We start from the raw sequence: 21,403 nt of genomic DNA on the forward strand, positions 1-21,403 counted from the left end.
TTTTTTTTTTTTTTTTTAAGCGTTACTTCACTGAGGCAGAGGGCTGCCTCGGAGTGACGTCAGGAGTTGAGCAGCAAGCTGCACAGGAGAAGGGAGGCTGGGTGAGTGACAGCCCAGCCTACTTTTTAATAGCTTTGTCATGTGACTGGGGACTGTAGTAAGACAGGTGCCTACAGTTCACTCTCAGTAAGGGGCTGGTTGCCTGCATGAGTGTGTGCTCTGTGTCACTGTGGATTGGAGTTGAAACAAGCTTGACTGGCGTCATTCAGGAGCTGGATGGCGTGGGACATGTGCAACCAGGACTGTGTCTGGAGTGACATCGAGGTGAGCTGGGGCTGGGCTCTCGGCACTGCAGCCAGCACTGAAGCTGCCCTGGCCATGCAATCGTTCCTGTAGGGGGAAGGGCTTGGGCGAGGAGAGGAGGCAGAAAAGTAGCCCAGGCAGGAGCTGGTGGAAGGGAATCTCAATCTTATCTTAACTCCAATAAGTTTGCTATTTTAAGGCGGCTCGGAGATGCCTTGAGCAAATCAAAGCGTAGCTGCTGTCATCAGTATCTGTTGCAGTTGGGAACGCTTTCCATGTGCCTTTGGCTCTGTTTCTACTCATATGCAATATTTATGCTCTAAGATATTGATATGAATCAGAAGCTGAAGTCTTTCCAGTGGTGTTTAGTGGCCTGGTTGGAAAAATGCCATTTCTATTTATAATAAGATGAAGATAAAAATATGAAAATGAATGTGCTCAAATATAGTCAGGTTTGTCTCTAGTCTGGAGCTTTTTTTTTCCCCCTCCCTCTGTGTTCATCAGACAGGAGAACTCCCCAAATCCTAAATAATCCTCCTGGGCTATTTTAGATTGCTTTCCCCCCAGAACACAAAACAACGAGGCCGATTCCTTTAAAACTCCTGTGTGTGGTTGAAAGATTCGGTCAGCAAATACCCAAAAATCTGCCTGACAGTGCAAGGTTTTCCATTAGCGTTGTGGCAGGGAAGCCAATGGTTAAATCTCTCCGTACCACGGAGAGCTGCCTGGAGCCGGCAGAGAATAGAGTTTATGCAGGACCGTGTGTGGAGCTGCTCGCTGCTTGTGTAAAAATAGACGGCAATACATCAATTCCACAGTCTCTGCTGGCTACAATTCATACAGGGGGAAAAAAGCAAGCCGTTTCCTCGTAATCTCTGGAGTCTAGAGTGACTGACTGGGGGACAGAGGATCTCGGCGTGTTTGCATTCAGCCCAATGGAATGTTCTCGGAAAGTTTGGGGCAACTTGGGAACGAGCAAAACTTTCTGTGGACTCTGGTGAGATGGACTCGAATTGAATTGCACGGAGAAGCTGAGCTGCTAACAATGAATCTGGCAGAGGACCTGGAGTGCTTCCTCTGGGTGGCTGGGGGCACGTAGGGTAAGGGGGAGGCTCAAGGGCCACACGTGATTTGATTAAATAAGATGTCCATGTGGTGCAGCGATCACATCTAAAGGGAAAATAATTTGGCCAAGGCCCCCTGTGAATGCATTTTTCCTCTCTAACCAGGCATGGCCTGGATTCTTAACTCTTTGCTGGGTGTGCAGATGTTGTCTCCCTGGTGCTTTGCCCTCTTGCCGTGGCAGGTTGTATTTGCAGATTATAACTGTTTTTATCTTGTTGTGATGGCTCGTTAAGGTGGAATAGATAGGGGTAATTCATATATCTTGAAGCAATGATGAGTCAGGGTTATAAGTGACTTCAAAGTCCTAATTTTCTTTAAGTAGCTGGGGTATCCTGCGGATGGTTGTCTGCCTGGCACCCTGGGTCTCAGTGCCTGCAAGTTTCATTTTCCCATCATGTATAATTCCTGATGCTTCTAGGAGTTGATTGACTATATGGAAAATAGGGCAGATTCTGAAACAATCACTGGAATTCCTGCAGTCATTTTCAAGGAAGCATCAGAACCATGTAGAACAGTGGCCTTTTTTTTTCTTTAGGAGGTGAGGTCTGTTGCTCACTGCCCAGTTGTGGACTGAGTTGTCAATGGGCTGAGACAGGTCAGTCACTTCTCTGTTGCACTGACTGTTGGACATTAGAACCCTGCCTTCCCGAACACGGCTCAGGAATCACCTCCGTCAGTCTAAAATATTACGAGCAGCAGGTAGTGTAGGGAGCTTCTTATTTTTTGAATCATTAATGTTTGCTGTCATCCTAAAAGGTATTATGCCCTTTTGCACATAATGGCAGGACAGCAGATTGGCTAATAAAGGCCTCTATCGCTATAGCTACTCAGGGTCCTCAGTGTTTCACAGTTTAATGAGGGTGATGTACAATAAGGTTACCGAGATTGATAGAGACAATTCACATGATATACACTGCACTAAGTTGTCACTCTTTATTGTCCCCCCTCCTCATCCCTGTTCTCCTGTCTTCACTGATTTTTTTTTTAAGAAGTAAGGTTCCTTTTACATTAATATAATTAATGTGGTCGAGTCCACTCTTTCTTCTCTCTCTCTCTTTAAAATTTACCATCAATGGCACAAAAACCTCCAAAAGGTTAATGGAGAATTATACTTAATTATAATGATTCATTATCATCAGTGCAGTTAAGCTAATTTATTGTCTGCTCCTTAACTAAGAGAAAAGTCTGTTGGGGTGAAATAACGTACAATAATTAGCCTTTTGTGTTTAGTGACTGCTTTATCCTCTTAAATCTTATTATAAAATGAAGGCTACGCTTGTGAAATAGCCGTCATGGTTGCAGAGAGGCAGTAGAATGTGCCTCTGTAATTGCAGTAAAGCACACCTGTTACAGATATATAGGGAAGCGGTAAATATCAGCATGTCAGATGAGGACAGCTACAGGGCTCGGACTGTTAAGTCTGGCATCATCCAAAGGCCAAATATAAGTTAATAACAGGAACCTTTGCTACTACTAATGTGCTTTAGATGATCAGGATAATGCCTGGTTCAGAAGCCTGATTTTATTAGCAGTCAACATTGGCAAGAGCTCACGTGCATTTTTCAACCATAACATAAAAGCGAAAACAAGAAAGAGAAAGGCAAGGGAGAGAAAGAAATAGGTGAATCACAGCAGAGTAAAATACATGAAATGGACCTGGCCTTTCCAGCAGTTTCCAAAAGTTGTTTAAAAATTCCTATTTCGGAGCCATTAAAGGGTTTTGAACAAGCCATACCTGGACAGGGCAGGAGGGAGGTGGCTCGAAGTTGTTCAAAGTTGGTAGGTCACTTCCCTTTCCAAAGCCCAGCTTCCAAGTTGTGGTCTCCACAACAGGAACTTAAGCCGGATGCAGAGGTCCTGCATTTTCTAAGGATTTTAAATTTTTTGTTGCTGATTTTTTCAAATAAGTAATTCTCCTCCACCCCCATGAAATCTGAGTAGCTTTTGCACCGTTTCGAAAGCCCGCCCCGTGTCCCTGAATTGGTGGTGTGGTGGAAGAGTTAACACTGTGTGTTTGTACTTGGGGGAGAAGCAGTGTGGGCAGGTCTGGAGTCTGAGGAGAGTTACACCCATAACAAAACACGAGCATTGTCCCAGAACAAACTCTTCTCTTCAGCCCAGCCTCCGCTTACTTATAAACCTAGTCAAGTCTACCGATCTGTAACTTCGGGCTAACTCAGACCATAAACAAGGAAAGACCAATAAGGTGATAAGGAAGGAGTTTAGATGTGGAGGGTTACCTTTTCTTTGCATAGCATTTATGTCTGCAGGTTGGGACCCCATTGGGGTCTGGGGTGTCCAGGGAAGAACCACGCTGATTATCAGGCCCACCCTCCTCCCCAGCCTCCCCGTGCCAACTGCTGACTCTTACCCAGTACCTACTTCTCTGCATGGGGTTTCTGAACACGCGACTGCGGATGAACCCTGTAATGCACCTGCCAGGCATGACTGGGCTGCTGGAGAAAAACATCTGCATAAAACTTATTTCACTCAAAGTTGAAATGCCAAGCAGAATCGCCAGCTTCATGCTGCCAGGATGTGAACCACTCCACAGCCTCTGCCCTGACCTTGGAAGGTAGGCCTTGTGGGTGCCTTCTCAGAGCATGTGCTGCTGGTTTAGACACCTTGGCTGGTAGGTGGATAAAATCCCAACATCTCTGGCATCACTGGACCTCCCCCACCGCAACCCCCTCAAAGGAAGTTTCTGCAGGACTCTTCACAGTGTGCAGTGGGGGAACTCCATTTGAAGTTAGATTACCTGTCTGGTAAGGGGTTCACTTTCCTCCAAAGCCACAGTGTGGGACAGTTGAGAGATCACCTACTCCATGCAAGGAGGTAAAAGACCACACCCAGGCACAAAAGACTATTTTAAACCTTTTAATATGATGAAATCATTTAAAAAGTCCAAAGCAAAATAGTGGTTTTGAATTCACTTAAAGCATAGTTTAGGGATATATATAAATGATGGAAATAAATTGCTGTGCTGTGTTGCAGTGGTTTTTCTTTCCAGATATCAAGAGATCAGTATCAGTCTCTCTCTCTGTCTCTGTCTCTGTCTCTCTTTCTCTGTCTCTCTCTCTCTGTCCCTCTCTCTCTCTCTTTCTCTCTCTCTCTCTCTCTCTCACATACACACACACATACACACACACGCGCACACACACACCTCACAGTGAAAGATACACAGATCATATAGAAAACCAAGATTTTTGTCCTTCATCTCAAGGAAGTTTTGACCTGTTGTGGATGAAGTCCAGAAACTCATGAAAAGTGAAGTAAGAGTAAATGATTTAAATAACAATTCAGGAACCAATGGCAAGTCAAAGGATTGCATCATTGGTTGCTAAATGAATTATATGGATTATAATGGTTCAAAGGAGTGTAAATGGAGAAAGTTTTCATAATAGAGGCCCCATGTTCTATTTTTTCATTTAACAATTGTTTCATTTTGTCTTTATTATATATGATGACAATTCCAACATAAAATTAGACAGTGTCCTTCCCTCAAAAGGATTATACTCTTAAGGGTAGAGTGAAAGTTTACATTTGATTAACCAGAAAATTATTTCAACCTTGGTTCTAACTGTCCTAGAGGTAAAGACAAATCCTGTTGATTACTAACTGGAAGAATCAGAGAAAGCTCCGGCAAGCGTGGCATTTTCCATAGATTTGGAAGTAGAATTTTAGGTGGAATGGATCACACAGAGTATCCTTGGAGGAGCAAATGGGAAAAAGAATTTAGTATTTTTTTTTCCTGGTGACTAAAGCCCTAGAAACTGGCCTTGCTGGTGTCGTTGCATTAAGTAGGGCTTAATTCCCATCACATGCTATTGCAGTTTAATAAATTCCTGCAGTTAATGAAAGCTTTTCCCCCTGCCTCCTGCAGTGTGCTGCTCTGGTTGGTGAAGACCAGCCTCTTTGCCCAGATCTTCCTGAACTTGACCTTTCTGAACTAGACGTGAACGACTTGGATACAGACAGCTTTCTGGGTGGACTCAAGTGGTGCAGTGACCAATCAGAAATCATATCCAATCAGTACAGCAATGAGCCTTCAAACATATTTGAGGTAAGGACATTTCTTGGTGAAAATGAATTTCTCATTGAACTTGGCTTGGGACAGACTAACATGTTTGTTGGGCTGAAAGTTTAGAGGGGCCTGACTCTGCTATCATCTGAAGACTTTTTAACCCAATTTGGACTATTCTATTTTGTGGAAAAACAATTTTTTGGAAAACAAATTTTTTTTTTGAGAATTAAGGGACTAGGAACCCACAGCAGAGTGCATTAAACTGTGTTGAAATACTAAGGGATTGTGCAAGAATAAACGACAAAGAAGAACAAAAGTCTAAACCCGTTTATTCCTGTTTATTTCTCACAGAAAATGATGTCTAATTTAAATGAATGTAAAATATAAACACATGCATTCCTTTTAAACCAAGGGCTTAGATGTTTCCCTGTAGTTATTTTATAAAACAGGTGAGAAGTCTTTTTTAAATTATTTTTTGACCATAATCTCTATTTCTTTACATTATGGAAACTTCTAAACTCAACTACTCTAATATTTACTTATAAATTAGTCAAAATTAGCCTACCTTTCAGTACTGAGAATTATCTCCTGGACTTTTGACTCCTGTTATAAGCCTACCCTATAATAAAGAATGTTAATCTACTCCTATTAAAGTTTTACTTTGAGAAGTACTTCTCACAAGATCAGTACTGAGTTACTTGAAAATAAATTATTTCTTATAGCAGCAGACATTAAGTGAGGTCTCTGGGAAGTGAATTGAAGAAATATTGTCAAATCAACTAGTTTTCAGTATTACAGCCACCAGCACCTCCATCATCAGCTAACATTTTCCACCTAGTATGTGCCAGGCTCTACCTGCCAAGACCTTTCTTATACTACAGTATTATTTGGTTCAACAATCCAATCATTAAGAAAGCTGATTTTATAATATCCATTGAGTTTTTCTAGCACCAGCACATAAAAAGCATGGAATTAATATATATGGAGCCATTTAAAAAAAATGACAGCATTTGCTGAGATTTTCCAGTACCCTGCACACAGAAGGTGTTGAATAAACATTTATTTATTTGTTGGATCATGAGTGAATGATGGTGATAGTAAGGTGAATAACAAAATCAGCAACCAGAACAACACTTTGACAACACTCTGGATCTCTGGTGCTGTGTGTGGATCATCTCTCTCAATCCCTCAAAACAGGCTATTGTTCAGGTACTATTATCATCATTCCCATTTTACATACATTGACACTGTGTCTCAGAGAGGTCAAGTGATTTTTCCAAAATCACACAGCTGACAGATAAAGACCTGGGATTTGAACTCAGAATGTATCCATCTTCTAAGTGTATATCATTGATAAAAATAGAATAACAGTGAATTTGGGTGACAGCCATCCTTTACAGAGACATATCAAGCTGCTTCTTTGCTCAATATATTTAAAAATAGAACAGAATCTTTCCTTTCAGTGTTGGTTGACTTGGAAGGAGGGATAGCTGGTGAGCCGAGGTGGCTGAACTGCCGACGGCTAAGATTTTATACTCTGTCTGGAGCTTTAAGTGGGTCTTGTAAGAATGCTGAAGGCGGTGGAGTTAGGACTGGGTAGCAAGAATCAGGTGGAGGAAACACTGAGGGTTTGTGGTTAGTTACACTTTCCCAGGCTTCTCAGTTGGGTCTTAGAAAGTTCATGTGAGGACTTGGCTGGTTAGAACTGGTAAATTGAACATTCCTCTTTCAGTACACTTGTCAGGTTACAGGCCCATTTTAAGTCATGCTGCATTAAATAAACAGTACTTTAAAAAAAATGTTCATGTCTTATAGACCTTATCTAAAAATCGGCTATTGCATTTTGGGTGAATGCCATGCGCTTTGTAGATGATGGCTAGGGAGTAACTAAAGGTGTATGGGGGGGTGTTGTCTGTGCCTTGTTGGTGGGTGAGTTTCAAGAACAACCCCTTAGTCCATGACCTTGTGTATCTGGTGTCTGCCATGGTACCTGCGAAAGGCACTTCACGTTTACACCTTCAGGAGACTTGACTCAGCAACTAGTTATCTATAGATGTTTAATTTACACCAAGACACCCCTTTTGTTTCCCTGGATAACTTTCTACCACTGATAGAATTGTTTTCAATGTTCTAAAACACAAGGATCATTTAATTTAATCTCTCATTAGGTCATTTTAAACCAGTGATTCTCAACTGAAGGCAATTTTGTCCCCCCAGGGACATATAGCAATGTCTGAAGATAGGTTTGATTGTTAGAACTGGGGAGAGGAGCTGCTGCTACTGGCATCTTATGGGTAGAGACCAGGGGTTCTGCTAAATCTCCTGTAATGCACAGGACAGTGCCCACATTTGGCCCCAAATGACAATAGTGTTGAGGTTGGGAAACCCTGTTTAAAAAAAAAAAAGTGACTGTCACCCTTTTATAAAATGATAGAATTGAATTGGTCAGATTTCCGAGAGAAAATATTGCTAAGAGAGAGGATATGAAGACTCAAAAGCCATATAAAATTATTGGGATACCCAGGGCCTCCTGAATGATATGTTAGGAATTCTCTTAGTGACAGACAGCAAAAGTGACTGTTTAGATAAGTCCCCATAACAGTTTTCCCTGATGTCACAAAACCCATTCTTCTTTGTCTATGCAAAGGGTAAGGTCATAGGTGGCAATGCTGTTTCACACAGCCACAGCTTCCTGCGTATTTGCATGCAGACAAAAGGCCTCTACCCTTTGCTCTCTGGCGTTAAACTCAACAGAAAAAAAAAAGTGTGCTTTGAGGAGACTTGGATTTCTGAAGTTGTGACTTCCCCTGTGAAGAGGGATCGTAGGCAACAAAATAAGCCCAAGCTGCCTGATGTCAGTTCCCAGGGCCTGCGCCTTTAAACTCTCACGGGGCCCAGCGGGGACTTTCACCTGCACTCACTTCCTCCCAATACTCAAAGTCCTACCTCATCACATTTGAGAAGGCCTTGTACCTGAGCGAGCCCAACAGTCCTGGTCTCTGCCACCTCTGACCTGCCAATAACAAATGTTATCTACCTCAGATCCAGAATAAAATCAGGCCCCTAGGAATTCAGCACTTTTCCCTGGTGCCAGGATCCCTTTGGCAAGACCATAGGAAACTGGTCCAGAAATCCTGGATTCTGTTTTTTTTTTTTTTTTTAAGATTTATTTATTTATACAAGAACCGGGGTACAGGCCAGAAGTGTGGGGGCGGTGAGAGGATTCACCAGAGACAGAGTAGGGAACAGAACAGGCAGACTGATGAAATACACTGCTGAGGGGAGCAGCGGGCAAGACAGGCGATGACTGCTGTGCCATGCAGGATTCTCGCCGGCTGGCCGGGATCGAACCCGCACTGCAGAGGCTGCGGACAGCTTCACAGTGCGGCGCTCAACCGCCTGCACCACCAGGGAGGCCCAGAAATCTTGGATTCTAATCAAAGTGGAAAGAAAGCGAAATCATACTTCGAGCTTTCTGTGGCAGGATATTAAACTTCGGAGGTAAACACTTACTCCTCTGGCTTCTTCTATAACTTTGAATCTAAGTTTAATTTTTCATTAAGTTTAAAAGGAAAAGAACGAGTGAACAGGAATGCCACAATTTGGGAAGGAGTGAATTTCGGAGTGGGAGCGAGGTGTGCCAACATGCAATGGTACATGCTTATTGAGTAACTAGTCACACAAACGTGATGCCGGCTTGCACAACCTGGGCCTGGAGGTGTGTATGTAGGTGACTAGGTATCCTTCAGAAGCCACTTAGGAAAACAGAACACGCGGCTCATAGGTGCAGCCTCCAGGGAATCTGACCCATGTGTCAGGAAAACAGGATGCTGTCCTGGGCTGGCCAGTAGCAAGATTTATGTTTCAGAATATTGCAACATAACTTCCTTCCCTCTCTTGCCTTTGTGCATTGTTTGAAGGAGGAGAATAAAGAACTACTTTTACAGCATGGCAGTGTGTAAAGATGGGTGGCATGGAGTGAGTTTAAATAGCACACTGGCCCTTGTGTGTCACCGCTGACCTCCTTGTGCTGGCTTTATTCTAATGGCCACATAATGCATCTGTGAAAGAACCCTAGGGCATCTTTCATTCATTCCTCTGTTTCTTTGGAATGCAGCTACTTGGGGTTCTGTAGAACATGACCAGCCAGTAGTTATCTCTGGGTGATTACACATTATGGTTCTGAGGTCTGTCTACGCTGGTGGGGAGAGAAGGGCTCACAACTGTCGCCAGCAGCCACATTGGATAACTATGGGAACCCTCAGTAAGGTCTGATGTCAGGAACTTCTGTGGCTACTTGGTTCCTGTCTATAAGGTGTCCTGGTTATAGGCCATCGAGGGAAATGGTGAGGGGAAGTGGCAGAGTACTTGATTTCTCTGGAGGGAATAGAGCTGATTTTACATTTTTTCCAGCCATAGTCTAATTCTTTCTAAAATGGGTAGATATTTTATACTTACCAAAAAGTTAAAAAAAATAAAGTTTGGCTATTCAGTGTGCTGTGAGCATTTAAAAGCAGGAAACCTACTTGTGTTGTTTGTTGAAGTTTATCTAGACATTTTCTGAAAAATACAGTAGAAAGTAACTTTTCAGTATTTGCAGCATAGTTGATGAGCTGACCATGTTTTTACAGATGGTGTGAAATGAGTTAGGTCACGTGCAGATACCACATAATGCACAAAATTTCTTTTTTCTAAAGAATTGTATATCTAGCTTGGGAGGCCAGATGAAGAATGTGAAACAATTAGCAAGCAATGCAAGATTGTGTGTGTATGTGTGTGTGTGTATATATATTCACATATATCAGCAGTTGCCAAACATGCAAGCCTTTGCTTCCATGTATAGATGTACAGGTATATTTATACCCATGATATATATATTTTATGAGTTATATATTATAATGGGTTGTTGGAAAAGTCATGTCACATTTTTGATAGAAAAATGTAGAAAAATACATCATGATTTTTCCAGTAACCCAATATATACATGCAGTTGGCAAATATTGCAAAACTGTGTGTGCATATGTATGTGTGTAGATGTGTGTAAATCCTAAGTAAGGGGGGAATTAGTGACCAAGACTATTAAGAGAATCAGAGGGAAGTGTTTTCATAGAGGTGGTATGGAGTTGAAGAGTGTGATTTCTCAAAGAAAAATATATTCTTAGTGGGAACGCAGGAGTGGAAAATGTAAGTTTGAATTTGAGTTTGGATTTTGCATGTTGGAATTAGGGTGACATAGAAGAGCTTTTAGTGAGCAAGGTGGTAGAGATAGTAGTTAAGACTGATCATTCTGATAGTTGTAAGAGCTGTGGACCAGCAGTAGGACTAGAAGTAGGGGAGGGAGACCCAAGAGCAGGTCCCCTTGCATCCCCTTCCCCATGGCATGCAGGTGCAGGGACGGATAGGTGTCAGCAAAGGGGATGTCAAAAAGGGAGCAAAGGCTTGAAGCACCTGGCAGGAAAATTCCATTGGCCTTGATGAATAGGATTTAGGTTAGAGAGGGAGGTGGCAAGGTATGCTAACTTGAAAATATTCCAGAGAGAATCAGGACTTCATGGATGTCTTTCCTGGTTAAGTTTCTGCTCACCTTGAGCAGAAAGTACTGAAGTACTGTCTAAAACTTATGAGTCATTGTACAGAGAGGCTCTCCAGCCCCCTGCCGCCTCAGGGCCAGGGCATATTTAACCCGATCCACAAATTTACATGGTGTCTGCTTTTTCTCACTTGTCTCCTTGGAGGAAATTCTGCAGCCTTCCATGGTAATGAATTCCTGCTTCTGACTGCGCCTGTGGTCAGGCAGACTTTTCTATGAATGGCAAACCTCTTGGAATTTTAACAAAACAAACAGAAAAAAAAATGTGTATGAAAATCGCCTCACCTTATTTAATCATTGAGAGAATAAATTCTCCTTTTGTTATGTGGTGTGCCTGAATTCATTTACAATAATCACTTTTTTAAAGATTTCTGGAATTTCCAATTTGCGATCAATAGATGTTTGTCATTTAAATTCAATTTACAGCCCACAACCAGATTTTTGCCACACTTGGTAATGACGCTTAGGGAGAACATAGACTTCAAGCCAGAAAATAATAGCCATTTAAGTGGGGAGATAATTGGCTGTAACATAAGAACATTGAAGAATGTGGAAACTCATGGAGACTTATGGAGTATTTTAAAAATTTATGTTGTACTTATCTTTGCATTTGTAGTCTACCACAAAATTCCAAATTCTGGGTATAAATCAGCTAGATGTTCATGTTGGAGAGTTGCAAATCAAGAAGCAACCATCTGACCTAGTCTGCGTGCTGTTTTATTTTCAACTTCTACTTAGGCTTATCTTGCAGAGACTACACAGTGCTATGAGAGAGAGAGAGAGAGAGAGAGAGAGAGAGAGAGAGTGTGTGTATGTGTGTGTTGGAGAGAGAGAGAGAGAGAGAGAGTGTTCACCTACACACCTCAGTTAAAGACTGATTTGCCTTGATAACATCTGCCTTATCTTGGGAACATCTAGTTTATCACCCTATTTCCTCCCCACCATAATGCTGACCACTGGAAAAATATGGGTCAGGAGTTCTGACCCACAGGGCTATGGCTATTGGCACTAACCTCTGCTAATAAATAGCAAGTCACAGGATGCTGGCTACTTCACCATCTTTCACCACCACTAACTTTCTTGGTATCTACTTTTGTTAAGTTGCAGTTACAGGAGATGAGGTTGGCTGCTGTTTGTCATGGAAGCCTATCTGGTCCTTAGCACTTTGCCATTTGGAAAGTAAGAATCTATATGTTTAACTAGGCAAAATGATTGTAGAATGTATATTTTTGGGTAGAGAGAAACTATTTCATGTCAGGTTACCTGGGCACTCCAAGAAGCAGGGGAGGCATTTTATGGGACTATCTTAGATTTTTGCCACCTCTTGGATCTTCAGGTGGGTCACTGAAATAAATATGTTGGCTATTTGGGGATGGCCAGGAAAGTGGAAACCCACATTCACAAAGGGAAAAGCCCAGAGGAGAGTCAGGAAAAGTGGCTTGTAGCCTCTGAGCTTTACTTCAATGATATTAGTTTAGGTTCATGTAATAAAGATTCAGGATGCTGCATTGGACAAGCTGTCTGTTTGGACAGCGATTTAGTGCTTGTGCAGGAACTCTGTGCCTATGCTGTGTCTGTTTGTCCACATGCCCTATCTCTATTGCACTGTCCTGGAAGCAGCTCTGCAGATGACTCACCTCTGAATGAGATCAACACAAAAAGCAGATAAAAAACATGAACATTAAAGATGGCATTATTAAGTGGGGAGAAGGGCTAAATTGTCCCCCACTCTCTCCTAATCCAGACTTCACATTTTTAGCAAGGTTCATGTATCCCTGTAATTATGTGTCTTTTTTTTTTTTTAATGAAAACTTTTGTGGTGGATTTCATACAATGAATTGCCTGGGATGTAAAACAATTTTGTAAAGAAGATATATTTTTTAATTTCTTCCCTAACCTCTCAGAAAACTCTTGAGATTGTGTGCTCTGAGGTGTCGTTTGGAAACAAGGCAGGATGCTGTGCTTTGCTGTAGCCTGCCAAGGTTGCTGAATTACAAGTAGCTAGAATGAGAGCAAAGGAAGAGGGGAGAGAGACGCACAATGAAATACTCTGATTCTTGGCAAGGGTAAAATTTTACGAAGATAAATGACTTCTTATCCATTACGCCATTTGTCCCAAAATGATGCTAGGAGAGACTTTTGTGCCTTTTCCAAAATGAGAGACTCAATTTGCATAGTTTCAGATTCTAAACACTAATATGTTGTAGACCTGCCCATCCCCATTACTACTGCAGGTTATTCATTCAAGGTTTGCAGCCGATTGGATTAATGAATTACCAGTCTTGCATAAAATGACTTGGCCAAGTGACTTTCCAACAACTACCTCTTTTTCTCCCTTTTTGGGCCCAGTCTTGTGATTGGTGTTATAGCCCCTTCACTCATTGTTTTTCTGTTGTGATGGTTGTTCCAGAAGTAGCTTCTTTAAGTATTTCCCCATTTTTGTCGTTCCCTCCCAAACTTCTTGTCCGGGACAGCTGAGGGAGGTACAGAGTGGTAGGGGCAGAAAAGGGAGGAGATTCAGTCACCAAATGCAGGTGGCCGATGCCCTTCCTGGTGCCACATCAGCATGATTTATCAGAGCCCTGCTTCAGCACGACTGAGCGGAGAGTGAGTTTCTTGGTGTTCCTCACACAATATGCAGAGTTGGAGCTCTGAACTTTGAAGGAAAGCCTCAGAGCTATTTGCAAAGTGCTGGTGCTTGGTGAATACTAAATTACATTTAGGAAATAGTCTACTGCTACCAGTTATACTTCATTTTTATTCTTGACACAGACACCTAAATCAGAGAACAGTAACATTTCAGAGATTATGGGAGCAGTTTGGGTATGTTCCAACACTATAATAGGATCAGAATTTTAAGGCCTTTTGTATTATTACCAATAGTCACTTAGTTTCTACTGCAGTGTACTTTGTAGGGAATTACAGCTTTTACTAAAAAGATTAAAATGCTATTATGCAAATGATTGCAGTATGTTATTATGTTTACAAATTAACATCCATGGCTCAACACACAAATTAACTAACTATTCTATCAGTGTTATTAAGGATTTAATAAAGTAACTGTTAATAAAAATGGGTAGCTTGGAACACTTAATAGGAAACAATTGTGATTTAACACAGAACTGGAGCATTGTGTTTAATGTTCTAGGTGATATCATGGCAAAATAAAGTTGAGCAGAGCACGCAAAAGAGCCAGGACTTTGTGAACGATGGGGGAGCTGCCGGCCGCCGCTGACGCCTGAGAATGTAATAGCCTCAGGCTGCAGTGTACAGTGGCCTATCAGTGCATCTGGGCAAAGCACACACACCGTCTTCTATTAATAAACAGCTCATTGAGATGATAATTGCCCTCTATTACATGTTTGATATGTTCCATACACACGGAGAATACTTACATTATTCTAAAATGGAGCTCAGAGCAAATTTTGCTGTGGCGAATGGGATTTAGCTGCAGAATATCACCGTGTGATAAAAGAGGAGGAGGCGAGGTTCAGACTAAGATGGCTTTACAAACAGCCTGCAAATTGCTATTCCTGGCTGTTCATAAGAGATCATAAAAGCGAAGAGATAAGAACCGCCACGGTCCCCGAGAAATGAATGTATGTGATTATGTTATCTTGTGGGTTGAATTTACTAGACAGACCGACAACACCTTCACTTTACTCCAGCAGGAAAAGTAGAAAGAGATGCAGATTTTGGATAGCAAACTTTTGTGAGAATGGGCAAATTCCAAAACACTAGAATGAAAATGTTCCAAAAGAGATTCAGGATTCTGATCACTGACTCTTTGCTAGAGCTCAGACCAAGAGCTGGGGTATTACCTAGTATTGAACAAATGAACACACAAAGAGAAAACAAAAGTATTACTAGAAAATCCCGCGACAATGTAATTCATATTTCCAAAGTCTTGTATTTATTTCTCTTTATCGTGGAAAACTTCTATAGAAGTGATAACCATTTGAGGTCATTAAATTAAATAATTAATAAATAAACAAGTGTCTTTGAGCTCTACCCACAGAGGGCAACTGACTTGAGCTTCTTAGAAGGCATATCTAGGCATACTTAAGAAATGTCTGAGCAGGAAGGCAACCACAAACTTGGTCAAGGCTGGTGCCCTTGCTTACAATACAAGCAATTTATTTTGTTCCCAATAGCACCTCTGTTGTGGGGAAACTACTTATGCAAATTTTTGATATCTAGCTTTAGCAAGGCGCCTGGCTCCTTCATTTCCTTCCACATTTGGATAAATTGTGTTGTTCTTCACTCTTCCAAATTTGTCCTTGTAGAAGCGAACACTTGCAAATTGGTTGAAGCTTGCTAAGAGAAAGAAAGGTGGGGGGCGGGGTGAGGGAGAGAAGAGAGGAAAAAAACCTGACCAAAAACAGTGGCTGTGACAGCTTCTGATTTGATGCTTGGTGGCCTTGTCCCGTTCCCAGGCACCTGATCGAGAAGGTGGTACAATCCTGTTATGCAGGCATTCCAGAACGCTTGCCAGCATTCACCTGCCATGAGCAAGGTTTAAAGTACTTGCTGTAACTTTGTGCAGCATAGTGGAAATGTGTGCTGTGTGTGTGTGTGCATGTGTGTGTGTGCGCATGCATGCACATTCTTTTTTTTTAAGGGGGAATAAAAGTGATTCTTGCCATAGAAGAGTGGTAAAATAATTAGTCCAGGAGACAAATGTCTTGGCCCGTGTTTAAACAGAGCTTTAAGGACACAGTGTTCTCAACAGTCACATATCTAAATACAAACCAGTGTCAGCTGCCATGCAGACCAAAATGTAATAGCCTGCTTTCACATAGGTCACCGTCAATCCATTTTGGTCACAGTCACACTGCACATCTGTTTCTGCGAGCTGCAGCTTCTTAAGGTGGCATTTGGACCTCATAAGAACACAAACAACCAAGCTATAAATTGCCACTGCTGGAGTTATTTTGAATAAGTGTATACTGTTTCATATTTATAATGGCGAGGCTTCATAATATTCACAGTGAATATATAACACCGATCAGTTCAACAAGCATGAAATTGTATGTTGTCAACTTGTCACATAAATAGAGTCATATTCTGGCTGGCGATAATGTTGAACTAACATTTTTTCCCCCAGAATTGTCGAGAGGGTCACAAAAAAGTGGGGAGGTAGCACTTCTTTTGGGTAGATAAACAGTCAAGGCTATTGTCAAGTTGATATTACTGTTGATGAGTTCCTTCTCTTCCTGCTCTTCAAAGCACTTGCTTTTCTTGGGTGAATGCTAATTGGCTAATCTGGTGTGTTTCTTCTGTCTTCCTTTGGTATCATTTTCGGCCAGTGCTAGAAGGCTTTTTTAGGGTTGTGTGTGAGTAGCTTTTTGTGTTCTCCTTTAGAGCAATTTTTTGCATGTTTTTTTTTTTTTTTCTATTCTTGTCGTGCAAATCAGTGCTAATTGTCATGAAATTGTCTAACTGTACTCTGGCAAGCTTTCCTGCTGCCTTTGTACCCAGTTAACTCTTCATTCATTACCAGAGCACAGAGGCAAGATGAAATCAGGATGTTTTGGTCAAACTTTTCTGAGAGAGAGAATTTAGAGAGATGTGGAAAAGAAATTATCCAGCCCAAATTGCAATCTGCTGACTGGAGAAATGGAAACAAATACAATGTATGGCCAGTAGTGAGGGGGCCATGGCAAAGAGAACTTTCCCCAGTGGCTGATATTTTTACCCCAGAACCATGACTAAGAGTGGATACCCAGAACTTTTTTACTTCAGGGAAGTTTCTTAGGTCTTTTCCTTCCAATCTTCCTTCATTGGACTGAGACAGGAAGTGTTGCAGCCTCTCTCGACTATGTGCCATCCCATTGACCTAAGAGTGAAGTTGCTAACTTTAAAGACTCAGGGCCTTGTTTTAGATGAATATATTCAGGGGGATTCATACACATACTGGTCTTTTCCTCCTGTCACATTTTCTCACTTGCAAACAGCACTCAGGCCAAAACATGCGGATTCCAACTTTTGCCCATTTTCATGCTTCTGGATTTTAAAAGTTTGTCTGTTCTTTCAGTGATGTAATCACCCATTCATCAAAAAGCAATTATTGTCAACCATTCATTAGCATGCACAGTGCCATGTCAATTTCTGGGCACACATGGACGAAGAGTAGACATTGTCTATGGCTCCGTGAAGCTCATGGTTAGTGATGAAGACAATCTTTACAATAGAGGGAGATAAGTTCTCTGCTAGGAAGTAAGGCAGGGGCTTTCTCCACCTGCCTGTTATCCCGGTCATCACTGACTGATAAAGTCTGCCTTTCTTTGGATTGGTGCACTTATCTCCAGAAATGCCTTCGTCTTGAAGTGGAATTTTCCTGGTGAGCACTCCTCCTGGCTATCAGGATCTTCTATTCCAAGAGCCCTGGTAGAGATGGCACTCGTGCTGGCCAGCAGGACAGAGTACGTGACACCGGGACACCTGGCTGCCATGGTGCCCACACTTAGTGTCCTGCAGAAAAGAACAGTTTTGCTCATTGGAATTGCTAAGAGAAGACGAGAGGACGTCAACCCAAGGGAGGGGAGCACGGCAGTCAGCAGAAAGTTGTCTAAAACTTGTGACTAGAACGCTGGACCTCCACGGGGCTCCTTTGGATGAAAACAGTTTCTTGCCATTTTAGGCCTATTGACCTTCCTTCTGCAAATGCCATTTCTGTCCAGCTGGAAGGGCTGCCATGCTTTTCACCGCCATGTAACGTCCTGAACATGTCTCTTCAGGAAAAGAGAAGCCCTCTACTCACTGCCTCATGGCGTGGTCCCTACGGGATGGTCTTGCTTCCTGCAGTGAGGAGAGTGTCCAGTGAGAATGCTACCGACACCGTTCTTCTTCTCTCTGAATCTCCCAAACCTTATACCTCTACTGAGTCTCCTTCAGTGAGAACCTATCATGCTCCAGCTTAAATGTCTTCTCCCTGTTCCTTTCTGAGAAGTTTATTTCTGCTTTTGCATGGTGCTTACACAAGGAAAATGGTGCCTCTATTATAGGAATGCCCTTGGTTTTTCCATGAGCTCTTGGCCTGAGAACATCAGTTCCCTGGGCGCCATCCCATTTGCTCAGATGAGAAGTCAGAGCTTCTGTACTGCAGACATTTTCCTGGGTGTCCAGGGATCCTTGCCAACTCAGATTCTGTCCAGAATGTTCTCATGTCAGGATCCTCTGGTGTCCTGCCAGCTCAGACTGAGAGGGAACATCTTCCTTACCTCCCAGCTGTGCCTATCAGGCTGGATACTTCTTCAAGGCAGTGTAGCCTGGTGGACAGTTTCGCCTCCTGTTCCCACTGCAGAGGACCTAGGTGAATGCCTGAGCAACGATGTTGCTCAGGATAAGTGTCTCCTTTTCCCCGCGGGTGCCCAATTCCTGGACTCTGTGTGCAGCAGATTTTAGAGTTACGTTAGGTCACGATGCCACTCTAGCTCCTTTAATCCTATCACCCAGTAATCCCAGTGAGGGAGCGGAGGTGGTGCCCCTGCCCGAAAGGAATTTGTGTCAATTTCTCCTGGGACAAATCTTGTCTGGATTGCTTTGCAATATTTGTTCCAAGTGAAAATTCTGACAAAGGCATTCTTCTGTCCACACAGAGGCATAGAATTTTCTGCATTCAGATGTGTTTGGAGGTAGCTGGATGTTGCCTGGACTTGGTAGATAACCAAGTTTGATGATCCACGTAGCGTGATCTATGCCCCGTTTAATTTGTCTTTGAATGGCAAATGTGTTTCTTCTCTGAGTCAGCAAAAGGCACGATACCCTTCTGTGGGACTGCGTGACCTCCCTGCTGCTTCTGTGGCCTGCGAAAACAAAACACGGATGCTACTTTTTTCCCTTGACTTGCCAGTTCATTTTTATTTCCATTTATACGTTTCATAGTCAAAAGAGAAGATGTGTGTTCCACAGAGAGATGCGTTTTGACTTCATCATCTTGGTTATTTTTATAATTCATATTAGAAGACCTCATTTCTCTGGCCATTATCAACTTAGTATTATTAATTGTCTGAAACCTAGCTGAGAAACACACCATTTGTTAAAAAAAAAAGTCTCAGAGTAGACAAACCAGATTCAGAAAGAACATACCCTGAGACTTGATGTATTTTGTCTCTGGAAAAATCCTCACCAGCCCTCCCGGACTCCTTGCTTCCTTTTGTTTTACTTACAATTTAAACCAAACTAGTTAACTTTTTTCTAAGCACATGGGAGATTAGAAGAAATGATTTCAGAAACTAATGGGCTGCTAAAGGCAAGGCGATCATAGTGGGAAGTGGGACCCAAAGAGAGGAAACAGAAAGTAGATAAACATTCAAAATCCGATTGTCTGGGCCATTGAATCCGAGGGCAAATAGCCTCGGATTTCTCAGGGGCATTTGTCTCAAACAGCTCCTTACATTCATTTTGTCATATCACACAATGCTACAAAAATCAATTCTCATAATTATTAAGATGAAGAGATATGTAAATGATTTTGAATTTTTTCCATGAAATGATTTAATAAAAAATTTGGTGCTTAAGTGAGTCAACTTCTACATTCATCTGCACAAGTGCCTGTGTGGATTAATGCCGGATGATGAAAGATAAATGAGGCATACACACAAACACACATACGTATTTTTAGATCTAAAGCATTTTCACGGAGTCTTGATGTCATCCTGGAAGTCTTTCCCATGCAGCAATCTTAAATAAGAGAATGTTCTGTGAAATGTGAACTTTACTGTATATTCTGTCAGATTAGTTTCTCCTTTAAAACATGCAGTTGTTAAAAATCCCTCTGATAAAGAGACTTCTGATTATTTTTTCTTGTCAGTGGTAAAACTCTTCGGCTGTGGGGCCATGGGTCAAGATGAATACAACTCAGCAGAATTTTCCTTAAAGAATTCATTCCCCAAGTTACTGTAGAATGAAATTACCTCTTCTCCCTTTCTTCTTTGCTTTCCATCCTTATTCCACTCAGCCCCCAAATAAGCCAGCACCCCATCAGTGCACATTTATATGTCCATTTTGGAGTGCATGGAATGTGCTATCAGTCCTGCGAGTAGTTCCTCGTTTCCCCCCATTTTGTTAAGCAATCCTTATAAATAAATGGCCAACCTTAGGGTTTATGAAGTAATCACTAAAAATCCTACTTGATTTCAGATAAAGTGTTTCCAGTAATGTATGGGTCTGAGTTCTTCACATTGAACTTCTGTCTAGAAACCCAACAAATGCTTTCACTGTGTCTTCTTTATCCAAACTTTCTCACCCGGTTCTGTCACCTTTCACCTGAGGGGAGAGAATGGACAGCTTGCGGTTCTCTGGAAGGACCTGAGCTTTGGTTAAGCTGTGACCCCTTATTAATATTCTAAGTTCGGCAGTTTCAAAGAGTGCTCTCCACCCTGACGGCCGTGAACAGCCCCGATCCCCTGGTACTTTCTCATGCTTATCCTTTGCACAAAGGCATTTGTGTGTCTCTTCATGTCCCTTCCAGGAGTAATTCTTTCCTTGTCCAATTTTTCCTTTTCTCTTTATGACTGTCATAATAGCCCCCGATGCAGCCAGGCGGCGATGACCCTGTCCATCACTCACCTGCGTGCTATTCTTCAGCCAGCGTATGGTCCCTGAGTGACCAGATTAATGTGCTGGTGGTGGGCTTCCCACCCGACCTTTCATCTGGTAGTGTAAGAACTGATTCCAGGCTGTGTGCAAGGCTGGCCATGTGCCATCTTGGTGCCCTCCATGGAGCCCAGCAGTGGGAAGGAGAGGATCAATACAAATGAAGGGCAGAAGTAGGGTCAGAAAAAGGTGGGTGGCTGGAGGTTATAGGAAATGACACCTGTCCTCCGTTGAGTCTTATGGAGTGAGTGCGCAAAGGAAATTTTCCATAAACATCATGTCCACAAACTGTATTTGAATGCTATGCTGTTATGGAGTCTGGGTGCTTTGGTCTGTGTTCAGTGAGAGCCTTTAGTGAAGGAATATCAAGTCCCTAAATTTAGGAAAGTGTTTGTGACCCTTTTGGACACAAAGTGCATTTTTATTGTTGCATGTGTGAAAGAGCAGCTCTTCCTCTGGCGAAAGCTTCTTGATTGTGGCTATCGCTGTCTTGCTGGCTGCGTCCCTCAAGCTACGCGATAAGCTGTGTGAGGGAAAGAATATGCTTTACCTGGTGATGCATTACTTTCTTGGTGCCTAGTCCAAAGTCATGCTCTTCTGGAACTCTATCTCTGATGTCTGTTCATGGATGCAATTACTGTGGTTCTGCCATATTCAGTGGCAGGGAGAGAAGATATGAAATGACCTTCCCAGCCATTCAGACCAATCATGCTAAAAATAAGACATATCAAAGATCTGAGAGCATATTCTCCAAGAGATGG

At 42.2% G+C, this 21,403-nt stretch overlaps 1 protein-coding gene across 4 annotated transcripts in view; it reads left to right on the plus strand.

Annotated features, from left to right (window-relative positions):
- Window positions 1–21,403, plus strand: part of PPARGC1A (PPARG coactivator 1 alpha) — a gene marked incomplete at both ends in the record, with an annotated part of 631,219 nt that overhangs the window by 534,294 nt on the left and 75,522 nt on the right. For 3 of the 4 annotated variants that reach the window (XM_084233498.1, XM_084233499.1, XM_084233500.1), the window contains one exon: window positions 5,312–5,491. In XM_084233498.1, coding sequence (XP_084089624.1) covers window positions 5,312–5,491 — 180 coding nt within the window. Of the gene's footprint in view, window positions 1–276; window positions 325–5,311; window positions 5,492–21,403 lie in introns of those variants that run through there. The other variant, XM_084233501.1, reaches the window with a different exon arrangement.

Source organism: Talpa europaea (genome assembly GCF_964194135.1).
Source record: "Talpa europaea genome assembly, chromosome: 5".
Classification (NCBI taxonomy): domain Eukaryota; kingdom Metazoa; phylum Chordata; class Mammalia; order Eulipotyphla; family Talpidae; genus Talpa; species Talpa europaea.